At 36.5% G+C, this 12,812-nt stretch overlaps 1 protein-coding gene across 3 annotated transcripts in view; it reads right to left on the reverse strand.

Moving 5' to 3' along the window:
• LOC143036737 (uncharacterized) overlaps positions 1-12,812 on the reverse strand; it is a 207,428-nt gene that overhangs the window by 40,086 nt on the left and 154,530 nt on the right. For all 3 annotated transcript variants that reach the window (XM_076204423.1, XM_076204422.1, XM_076204424.1), the window contains one exon: positions 10,905-11,125. In XM_076204423.1, the coding sequence (XP_076060538.1) occupies positions 10,905-11,125 (221 nt within the window). The remainder of the gene's footprint in view (positions 1-10,904; positions 11,126-12,812) is intronic.

Genomic DNA, 12,812 nt, shown 5'->3' on the forward strand with positions numbered 1-12,812 from the left:
TTTATTCTTTTACATTAAAGCCTACAAGGCAGTATATAGCAATAAAAGCTACACTGTTATACCTTGACTCTAGCAAAGTGTTCGACAGGGTGCCCCATCAGAGACTATTAAATTTATTAAGTCAGAAGGAAAAGTGTTTGAATGGATTATAATATGGATCAGTGACAGAAAACACAAGATCACCATTAACAGCCTATTATCCAAATGGGGGAATGTTACTAGTGGAGTTCCCAAGGGTATGGTTTTGGGTCCCTTATTGTTCATTATGTATATGAACAACTTACCAGTAAATACTGGAATTATTTGTGATGTTTGTAAGTTTGTTGATGACATTAAAATAGCATAACAAATTAAATCAGAAGAAGACACCAGGAGACTGCAGAAAGATCTACACACATTATTTGCATGGTTGGTGAAATGGCAAATGAATTTCAACATCTCATAAGTCCAGCATGTTAAACCTGGGTTTACACAATCCAGAAAGCAGATATATCTTAGATAACACCTTTTAGAGAAAAACTAATGCAAGAGAGATTTAGGAGTGCTAGCGAGTCCTGATATCCAGGAAATAGTGCATTAGCACCAGGAGTAGAGCTATCAGAGCATTAAGTTTCATCGCTAGGACCATTACAAATAAAAGTGCAGAAGTAGTCATCACACTATCTGGCATTAGTTAGACCCATCCTTGACTATGTGGTACAATTTTGGTCTCCATCCTATTGAATGGATATTAATTTATTAGAATCAATATAGACAAGAATGACCAAAATGAGACATGGGTTCAGAAATTTCCCTTCCAAGGCTTAGGCACCTTAATTCACACTCTGGAAAGATGCTGAGTGCAAGGTGATCTAACAGAAGTGTTCATGTGGATCAAGGGCTTTAACAAGGGTGATACAGACAAGGTCACCATATAAAGACAATAGGGATAGATTTTCAGTAATATATTTAAATTGGACAAATTTAGATTTAAGAACTAAATAGGCAAGAACTTGTTTACCAATAGAATGGTCAACAAATGGAATAGACTTAGTTACCATGTAGTGAGCACTAAAACTATTAGTTGTTTTAAGAGATGGTTAAAGTAAAATTCCTCTTGACTGACATTTGAACATCCAACTAGTCCAAACATCCGGCTTTTTTCATCAATGTCCTAAATCAGATAAAATTTGAATTTGTCTAAACATCTGACTGTTGAATGATTGTTTAGTTGTTGCTACCAACTTGTGACCCTCATTTCAGATGTTATTTCCAAAGACATTTCTTTGTTTGTTTATGTTTGGTCTTTGGTGGTTGTTTTTCTTCCTCTCTGCTGTGTTGTTTATTACACTATATTTATTGCACTATATTATACAGCAAATAAGTGAAAATGTCTCAAACCAGTGCTAAACATAAGTGTGTTGTGCTAAACACTAAACAGAAAGTGGCAATTATCAATAAGGTAGAACAAAGTATTCCCAGACATGAATATAACATTGGAAAGACAACTGTTGTGGACATTTTGAAGGCCATATATAATTTAAGTTTTAAAGTTTTATGCTGGTTCAGAATAAAACAAAAGAAAAACACTAAGTAGGCCCAAGCTAGAACTGTTTGATGAAGCAGCTTGGGAGTGGTACAAGATGAAATGTACAAGAAAATGAAAATCACTGAACCATGTACTTTCTCCAAAGGACAGCTTCATGAAGTTGGTTTGATAAGCAAGTTCTATACATCCGAGGCTTTAAAGGGTGTTAAGTCTCTCCTTGTTATTTACAGAACTCGGAAAAATACTTCGATGATGCAACCAATTTTTGAGGAATAATTTGACATACATTTTGTGCCAGACATGAAAAGATATTTTAAGAAGACTGAACTCCCGGAGGATAGCAAGGCTGTCCTAGTGTTGGACAATTGCTCTGCTCACCCATAGGTGACTGATCTGCAAAAATGCAACATTTTTGCAGCATATCTTCCTCCCAATATGACATCACTCATACACCCTAACGGTTAAGGAAAATACTAGATAAAGAAACAATGAGGAACCATTGAAACTAGACTTAATATCAACTTTTGAACCAGATAATGTGAACAAAATAGAGTACAAAACACCAATTGGAAAGAGACCATATACTAATAGTTTGAATTAAAAGAACAGAATAATGTAGGTAGAAACGATAAGCATAGAGAAGGAAGATTAATGTACAAGACGGATTTTGAAAAACTAAAAAAAAAATTCCAAAACACGGAGACAAATTTTCCGACGAGGAAACAAAGATGGAAGACAAATGGAAAATATTCAAAGAAAAGTACAAGGAAGAAATTGACAAATATGTACAAAAAAGAAACAAAAAGAGATTTATATAAAGTGTTGGTATAACAAAAGGTGCAGTGAGGCTAGAGACAGAAGAGACAAAGCCTGGAGAGAAAGAAAGAAAAGAGAAAAACATCCAAATGGTAAACATATATAAAAACTTGTGGAATATTTTGAATTTGACGCAGCCCGAAGGGATTTCTCCCTGTCTTCTCCTTTTATGCATGGGGGGACGGAGAGGGGGGTTCGCTGATTTAATGAAGCGGCCTTGCTGTGGATGTGCTGTGACTTAAGACACTGCCTCTGACCCAGGGCGGTGGACAAGGTGCAGGGATGACCCGTCATCCAGGAGGTGCTAAGATAAGAGGGAGGGTGGAGGGGAGTGGAGTGTATTTAGGGATGGATTGGGTGGGAATGATTTTATTTTTATGCCTTTTCCTTTTGTGGCTACCTCCCTTGAGAGGGGAAAAAAGCCTTCATATATCCATGTATGTAGGAAGTATGTGAATATACACAGGAAAGAAAAAAGAAATTATGAAAAAGATAATAAAGACAAATGTAAGGATCAACCAAAACTCTTTTACAGATATATAAATGAAAAACTAAAGGATAAACACGAAATAGTGAAATTGCGTGAAGGAGATAAGGAATATATAGATGATACAGAAATGGCATAAGTCATGATCAGACATTTCAGGTCAGTTTTTACAATTGAGAGCTCACAATTTTGGGAAGACAGAAAACAAGAAAAATCACCCAAAATGAAAGAAATAAAGGTAACGCAAAATGAAATAAGAGATCAAATAAAAAACCTAGATGTCAGGAAATCGCATAGACCTGACGGAATTGCAAATTGGATACTGAAAGAATGTATAGACAAACTGACAGACAAACTATACAAGATAATAGACTCCTCACTCACAGAAGGAAAGGTACCACAGGATTGGAAAGATGCAAACATAGTACCAATACAGGAGTCCCTCAAATAACGCGGATTCAAATAACACGGATTCGATCATACGTGGATTTTATTTCAAAACCATCTCAAATGTAGAGAACCGTTTTAAAATTCGCGCCGAGTTGGCCACGCATACACACACACGCGGCAACATTGCAAACATTTGTGGTGACTGCTTTCTATTTTACCATATACAGTCAAAAATCATATAATGCGGTCATTATGTACACTGGGAACTGCTCAAACAAGGTTGTGGGGCAAGGGGATAGCCGTGGGTGGCTGCCTGTGTTTACGTGTCAACCTCCAAGTACTGATGCAGGAGGGAGGGAGGGGAGGAAAGGGGGAGTAAGGGGTGGTAGGGGGGTAGCCAACAAGCTTTAGCTTGCCGCTTCCACCACCTGCGCCGTGCTATTGTGAAATTTTACCGCCCTAACCTGTTGAAGTGTAATGTTTCTTTCGTTTGGAACACAACTAATAAGTCTGATATTGACTGCGCTTGTCGTATCTTAATTTCTCTTACGAGGTTCTTGTTGTTACTGGTGGTGGTGGTTTGGGAGATAAAAAACAGACATATACACGCTTACACATGTGTAGACACGCACACGTAGACACGTGTTAGACAACCAGTGTATGTTGTGAATGCGCGTGCGTTTACACACAAATACGAAGACAGACACACGCACGTACATGCTTACTTGTACATGTGAACACAGACACATACACGCACACACACACACACACTTTCAACGAATGGACGGCTTGAAGAACGTTCTGAAGAAAAGTGCCAATTGTGGATCCCAACGCAAAGAGAAGTGCCTTTTTGTATTTACAGGGTGGGGGGAAATTGCTCGTGGGGTAGTGGGAAAGTAAGGAAAGAGGAGAGGGGGAGGGATTGCTGGGGAAATGGAAGGTAATGAGGAGGTGGAGGAATTGGCCCTAACGGGCCGCCGAAAGGTGGACAAGAGACCGCAAGACGAGCTGGAGGATGATGACATGTCTAATAGGAATGTGAAGATTAGAAGTATAGATAGGAGCAATACAGTAGAAAGTGATGAGAATATTTTCAAGGGATTTAAAGAGGGTGGGGGGGGACACAACCCCCCCCCCACTGACAAGACTAGAAGAGAAGGTCGATAAGATGAACGAGGACTTGGAGCGTAGGTTCGGTAATGTTGACAGTATGATACGAAGAATTGAAAAATTGGAAGAACTAGAGAGGGCGAACAAAAACTTAACTAAGGAAATTGAAGAATTAAAACAACAGTTAAAAGAAGTAAAAGATGAGAATAAAGTCTTAAAGGAGAATAATATGGAGAACAAGGAGGGTTGGAAAAAAATTCATGAAAATAGCAAGGTTGCATTCACTGACATAATCAGACAGCAAATGAATGAACAAACTGAAAACTCAGTTATTAAAGTGATGAGACATAAGGAGAATATAGTAAGAGACTTAGCAGACAAAAAGAAATGTATAATTATATTAGGAATGGAAGAGAAACATAACCCAGATAGAACCACAAGAATCAAAGAGGAAAATGAAAAAGTAAGAAATTTACTAGAATTAGTTCAGGAAGATGAACCAGAAATAATGAAACAAATCGAAGAGAAATTCAGGCTAGGGAAATATAGTACAGACAAGACCAGACCAATCAAGATTAAATTCAGGTCACAAACTACGGCTGAGAATATCTTATCCAAACAGGGAAACTAGCAACAAGTGAACAATATAAAAAGGTATGGATAAAAAGGGAAATGAATAAAGAGGAAAGAGAGGAAGAAAAACAGAAAAGACTTGAAGCAAAGGAAAAAAACGAGATAAGAACGGAGTCAGAAAAAGAGAGATTCTATTGGAGAGTAGTGAATATGAAACTGAAGAAAGTCGACATACAAGAGAAAAACAAAAGGGAAACAGAGAACACAATGGAAGTGGCAGAAAACTAAGAGTGTCTTACACAAATATAGATGGATTAATAACAGGATTGAATGAACTGAATGATTACTTGAAAGAAAAAGAACCAGACATAATGGGAATTGTAGAAACAAAATTAAAAGGTCCACTACCACCCAACAGTGTAGGACATGATGCATATAATTATTGGATTAGAAACAGAGTGAAAAAGGAAGGGGGTGGAGTTATGTTCCTAACTAAGAAGGATATAAACGTGAAGGGTGTCACATATGGAAAGAATACAGTAGAAATGATAATGATGGAAGCAGAAGACAGAGAAAAGAACAGAAAGTTTGTGATAAATTATGTGCCCCCAAAAACAACCTCATGGGAAGAGAGTGAACATAAAAGTATGTTAGAGGACACAAAGATAACATTAAACAAGATAATGGAAGAGGGAGGAAAAATAGTTATGATGGGCGACTTTAATTGCAAAGAAATCTGCTGGGAAGAAATGACAGTAAAGGGTGGAGACGGCTCATGGGGTAACGCTCTACTCGAGATGGTTACTGACCATACAATGACACAATGGATACAGGAGAACACTAGGTATAGAAATGAAGAAGAGCCATCGAAACTAGACCTAGTAATTACATCCGAACCTAGAATAGTGGACAAAATTGAATATAAAACACCAATAAGTAAAAGTGACCACATACTGATTGAACTGGAACTTAATGAAGAAAAATATATGAAAAGAAATGAACAATATAGAAAAGGAAGAATGATGTATGAAAAAACAAACTTTGATAAAATAAGAGAATTCTTTCAAAAGGAAAACTGGGAAGAAATATACAAAGAAGAAACAACAGTAGAAGAGAAATGGAATATTTTGACAAAAATTTACAAAAAAGGAGTGGAAAAGTATGTCCCAAGACAAAAACAAGAAAAAGAATATGTAAAATGCTGGTACAACAAAAGCTGTAGGGAGTTAAAAGACAAAAGAGACAAAGCCTGGACCAGATGGAAAAAAGACAGAAGACCTGAAAAATGGAAAATATATACCTGCTATAGAAATGAATATGTACAAATGTGCAGAGAAGAAAAGAGAAAATATGAAAAAGATATCATAGAAAAGTGTAAAGATCAACCGAAACTATTCTACAGATTTGTAAACAATAAACTGAAAAACAAACAAGACTTGGAGAAATTAAGACAGGAGGGAGTTGAATACACTGAGGAAATGGAAATGGCGGAAATTATGAACAAACATTTTAAATCAGTGTTTACAAGGGAGAACATACAACCTGAAGAGAACGAATGGAAAGAGAAAGTCCCCCCTATGGAAGAAATAAAAGTAACAAAGAATGAAATATTAACACACTTGAGTAATCTTGATGTCAGAAAATCGCATGGACCAGATGAAATAGCAAACTGGATTTTGAAAGAATGCAGGAATGAACTGGCAGACAAAATACATAGCATAATAATCAGTTCATTGAAAGAAGGTAAAGTTCCACAAGATTGGAAAAAAGCAAATATAGTACCTATATATAAAGGAGGAAATAAAGAAGAACCTACAAACTATAGACCAGTCTCTCTAACAAGTACAATAGCAAAAATTTGTGAAAGAATTATCAAAAGTAGATGGGTAAAATACTTGGAAAAAAACAACGTACTAAATCCAAGGCAATTTGGATTCAGACAAGGACGATCATGCGTCACCAATTTAATATGTTTCTATTCAAGGCTAATAGATATAATACAAGAAAGAGATGGATGGGCTGATTGTGCATTTCTAGACCTAAAAAAAGCTTTTGACAAAGTACCACATAAGAAGTTGCTTAAGAAATTAGAATCTGAAGGAGGAATACAAGGTAAATTGCTAAATTGGATGGAAGACTTTTTGCAAGAAAGAAAAATGAGAGTAGTGATAAGAGACCAGCACTCAAAATGGAATGAAGTAATAAGCGGTGTCCCGCAGGGAACAGTTCTGGCCCCAATAATGTTTGCTATATATATATTAATGATATGGATGAAGGAATTGAAAGCCATATGAACTTCTTTGCAGATGATGCAAAACTACTGAAAAGAGTGAAAACTGAAGAAGATTGTGAATCACTACAGAGAGATCTAAATAAAGTACAGGAATGGAGTAGGAAGTGGGAGATGGAGTTCAATACAAAAAAGTGTAGTATAATGGAATTTGGAAAAAGCAAAAACAGAATAACAGGATCATATAATTTGGGAGAAGGAATAAAAAAAGTAGAAAATGAGAAGGACCTGGGAGTCATTGTTATGAATAATATGTCACCTGAGAAACATATAAATAAGATTTTTGGAGAAACTTATAATTTAATAAGAACAATCAAAGTGGCATTTACATACCTGGATGAAGAAATGGTGAGGAAAATCCTAATCACCCTGATAAGACCAAGATTGGAATATGCAGCAACGATATGGTCACCAAGTACAAAAAAATGTATAAAAAAACTTGAAAGAATACAAAGAGCAATTACAAAATTGGCACCAACATTCTCAAAACTATCATATGAAGAGAGACTAGCAAAACTTGAACTACAGACACTAGAGCAAAGAAGAGAGAGAGGAGATTTGATAGCTATTTACAGAATCATGAAAGGCATAGAAATTACTGATAGAGAGAATCTGATAAAATGGGATGACAGAAATACAAGAGGACACGGAAAGAAAATAAAAAAAGACAGCTACAGAAGAGATTTGAAAAAGAACAGCTTTCCTCACAGAGTAATAGACAGTTGGAACAAGTTAGATGAGAAAGTGGTGTGTGCAAAAACAATACATGAATTTAAAAATAGTTTAGATAAAATGAGATATGAAGACGGGACCCCACGAGCATAGCTCCCCTTCCCGTAAAATACAACTAGGTAAATACAACTAGGTAAATAAATACATACATACGGTTCTCAGTAATTAATATGGAAAGTCAGCATACGCGGATTTGGTCACACGCGGTAATTTCAGGAACCTAACCCCCGCGTTATTTGAGGGACTCCTGTATACAAAGGAGGAAATAGGGAAGATCCTACAAATTTCAGACCAGTATCCCTTACAAGCACAGTAGCAAAAATTTGTGAAAAAGTCATCAGAAATAAATGGACTAAACACTTGGAGGAAAATAAAATAATAAATCCTAAACAATTTGGCTTTAAAAGTGGAAGATCGTGTACCAGAAACCTAATTTGCTTTTACTCAAGATTGAGATAATACAAGAAAGAGATGGCTGGGTAGATTGCGCCTTTGATTTGCAGAAGACATTCAATAAGGTACCACATGAAAAATCAATAAGAAAATTTGAAATTATAGGAGGAATATAGGGTAAGCTGCTAGAATGGATGAAGGACTTCTTAATTGGAAGAAGAAAAATGAGAGTGGTACTTAGAGACGTAGCCCGAAGGGATTTCTCCCCGTCCTCTCCTTTTATGCAATGGGGGGACGGAGAGGGGGGGGGGTCGCCGATTTAATGAAGTGGCCTTGCTGTGGATGTGCTGTGTCTTGTGACACTGCTTCTGACCCAGGGCAGTGGACAAGGTGCAGGGATGACCCATCATCCAGGAGGTGCTCAGATAAGAGGGAGGGTGGAGGGGTGTGGAGTGTATTCAGGGATGAATGGGTGGAAATGATTTTATGCCTTTCCCTTTTTGGCTACCTCCCTTGTAAGGGGGAAAAAGCCTTGGTATATGTATGTACTTAAGAGACAAAAATTCAAACTGGGAAGATGTGAAAAGTGGCGTCCCACAAGGCTCCATATGGGCTCCTTTAATGTTTGCCATATATATAAATGATATGGATGAGGGAGTAAATTGTTACATGAACTTCTTTGCTGACGATGCCAAATTACTCAAGAGAGTAAAAATGGTAGAAGATTGTAGATCGCTACAAGAAGACCTGGACAAAATATGGGAATGGAGTCAGAAATGTGAGGTGAGCTTCAACATCAAGAAATGTAACATAAAAGAATTTGGAAAAAGCAAAAAAAGAGTATCAGGTCAATACAAAATTGGAAACAAAGACATCAAAAATGTCAATTCAGAAAGGGACCTGAGAGTAATCATCTCAAGCGACTTGACACCTGACAAACACGTCAAAAAATTATTTGGAGAGACTTAACTTACTAAGATCAATGAAAGTGGACTTCGACTACATAGATGAGGAGGTGGTTAAAAAATAGTCGTTACACTGATAAGACTTAAACTAGAATATGCCGCAACATTGTGGGCACCCAGCACAAAGAAGAACATAAGAAAATTAGAAAGAATCCAAAGAGCAGAGACAAAAATGGCACCTACACTGGCAAATCTGACATGAACAAAGATTGGAGAAACTACATCTGTCAACACTGGAACAGAGAAGAGAAAGAGGTGATTTACTGACCATTTACTGAATTATGAAAGGGATGAAAATCCTCAATAGAGATGGCTTATTAAAGTGGGACAGAAGAGAAACAAGAGGATATGAAAATAAACTAAAGGACACTTATAGAAGAGACCTGAAAAAGAATAGCTTCCCACATAGAGTGATTGATGTCTGAAACAAACTGAATGGAGAAACAGTAAATGCCAAAACTATACACGATTTTGAGAATAAATTGGATGCGGAGATACGAAAATGGGTCACTATGAGCATAGCTCTCATCCTGTAAAATATAACCAGGTAAAAACTAGGTAAATACAAATGATGGGCCAGGGTGTGATTAAAAATTTTAAAGAGACAATACTAGAAGGAATTCATATAAAGAATTTGTGCATAAGATGCGCTGAGGAGATTCACCAAAGCTTCAACATCAAGACTGTAATTTGGTACAAGGCCAAATGATGGGAAAAGGTGAACAGATCAATACTAATCAATGTTTGGAGAAAGTTGAGGCCAACTGTCATGTGTCACTCAGAAGATTAAGAAGAATTTGCAGGATTTACTACCAAGAAAGGAGCCAAGAAGAACTTAACTATGGAGCTGGTGGATTATGTAAAGACAGCTATTGAGTCGTGGCTAGATTGTGATAACCAAGCAATTAAGTTATAACAGATGAGGAAATCATAGACATAATTTCTAACCCAACACAAATTGATGAAAATAATGAGTGATGATGATGATGATGAAACACCAACAGTTACTTGGGATGAGGCTTACAAAGGCTTAGAATCATTCATAGCCTTCATGGAATCATGAAGTGAATTTACAACTCAGGATGTTATAAATCAGTACAACTTGCATTCAAAGTTCTTAGAAGAGCATCATCAAAGCAGCTAACCTTGTAGGAAACATTCCAGAGGGCTAGTACATTCTCCTACTCCACCTGTACATGTCTCCTACAGTGTCACCTCTTACATACTTTACTGCTTGTATATCAACACCTGCAACCCACACTACAGATGTTCCTAATCCTGCTCTTTCACCTTCTACAACCACTTCTATAGATGCTCCTATAATCAACTAATGTGTTCCTGTGATACTGCAAGTTCTTACGGGAAAGAAAATACAACAGAGTTAATTTTGTTCTTTATTTTCTTTTTTTAGTGTACATCCAAACATCTGACTTAGAGTAGGTACCACCAAGGTCAGATAAAAGGGGTTTTACTGTAGCTTTATATATGGGTGGTAATAGACATGGAACTGCCTAGTGTAGACCTTATGGTATCTTGCACTCTCCTTCATTCTTATGTTCTAACATTCTTCAGTCAACATCTCTAGAACCTCCTGGCTTAAGTTACTGAGAAAGTACTTACGTTATAGAATGAAGGCCAGAGGATGAAGCAGAGAGCAAAGCTGGTACATTGGTGAAAGATATGAGAGCTGGTGGAGTGCTGGAAGCTGAGGAACTCCGTGTCAGATGGCACCTCTGCTGACTTCCAACCTTTGGTAAGGTTTTGGGCAACTCAGGTAACTCTTGGGCTTCCTCACTTACATCTATTCGAATACGCTTAGGGCCATTCTGCACAAAAATGTCCTAGTAAAAGAAAAAAAATACATAATATAGTTGCTTATGATTGAAATATATAAATTAATAAATAAACACATATATACTTACAACACAGTAAAACCTAGAAAAAAAAATTAGGGCTATAATCCCCATCTTTTCTTAAACTTAACTTGGTATTCTATTTTCTTTCACATTTTTAAAACTATCCCCCTCCCCTTTTTTTTTCAACTTGTATGATGGCTAAGAATAGGTCCAGATTATCCCAAAATCTGTATTATCAGCATCCAGATGTTTTTGCTTTTATTATACACATTAGTGTATCATATATATCATATACTAGCATACACATGAGGATCATACACACACATCACACATACACATTGTTGTTTACTCTGGTGATCAAATGTACGACTTAACTCCAAAGCTGTGATGGTGAGAATCAAGCACCAAGAGATAACCATTGGTTTAGGGGGGCTGGAAGGCCCCATCACTTACATAAATGGGAAAGAAAATGTTTTTAAATTGAGGAAAAGAAAATAATAATAACAATAATAATAATAATAATAATAATTTGATTTTGGAAAGTAGGTGAAATGGCCAGGAACTGACGGGCATGGCAGCTGGCACATGTAGTGTAAAACTCAGTCATAATCTTGACCACAATAATGACTTTCAATTTTATCAATATGATTAGAAATCCTAGAAGTGTTGTTCTCTTCCTGTATATTACAATTACATAAATACAACAAACACAGGCATGATTCATAATCTAAATATATGATCATTGGAAGAAGAGATGAATTTTCCAGGAAAACTGGAAAAGAGCTAAAGTAGTACTAAAAAAAAAAAGTAAATCAAACTATTACACTACACATCAGTGTTATTGACCACCATACCAGCTAAATCATATGAAAATTGTGATAGAAGAGTTAATACAAATACTTTGAAAAGACAACTATTTTGGTAGATCACCAATTTGGCTATAGAACTGCAAGATGATGCAATCCAAACCCTACTTGGCTTTCACTCAAGAGTAGTTCATGTACTGAAAGAAAAAGAAAAGAGAAACGACAGAATAAAAATTTGCCCCACACAGGAATATGCAGCACTGATGTGGTTACCATATATAAAGAAAAACAAAAGAAAAATAGAGAGTAGAGAATACAAAGAGCAACAACCAGAATAATTCCCAATTTGGCTATTGAGACATATGAGGAAAGACTGGAAAAACAGGGACTATCCACAGTGGAGGATCAAAGAGAGGTGACATACTAGTAATATACATAACAAAGAAAGGAACAGAAAAAAAAAAGCAGAGAGCACTTGTTAGCATGGGATGAAAAAGATCATAAAAAAAAAAAGATATGTGGAGACACACACACGTAGACCAATTCACAGTGAAGACTGGAGATCTGAAGAAGGGAAATATTCATAGATCTCAATGAGGAAGTACCTTTTTGTATTCATAGGGAAGGGGAAAGCTCATGGTGTAGTGGGAAGATGATGAAAAAGGAGAAGGGGAGGGATTACTGAGGGAAATGGAAAGAAATGAGGAAGAAGGCACAAGGGCGCCACCTGACGGAAAAAAAGTCAACAAAAGGTCCTCAGCTGACACTGGAGAAGTGAATAATTTCAATAAAATCATTAAGTTTAGAAATATAAACAAGAACAACAAAATATATAGTGAAGATAATAATTTCAATAGATTTAATGA

This window comes from Oratosquilla oratoria, chromosome 21 (genome assembly GCF_046742065.1).
Source record: "Oratosquilla oratoria isolate Oo_2021 chromosome 21, ASM4674206v1, whole genome shotgun sequence".
NCBI lineage: Eukaryota > Metazoa > Arthropoda > Malacostraca > Stomatopoda > Squillidae > Oratosquilla > Oratosquilla oratoria.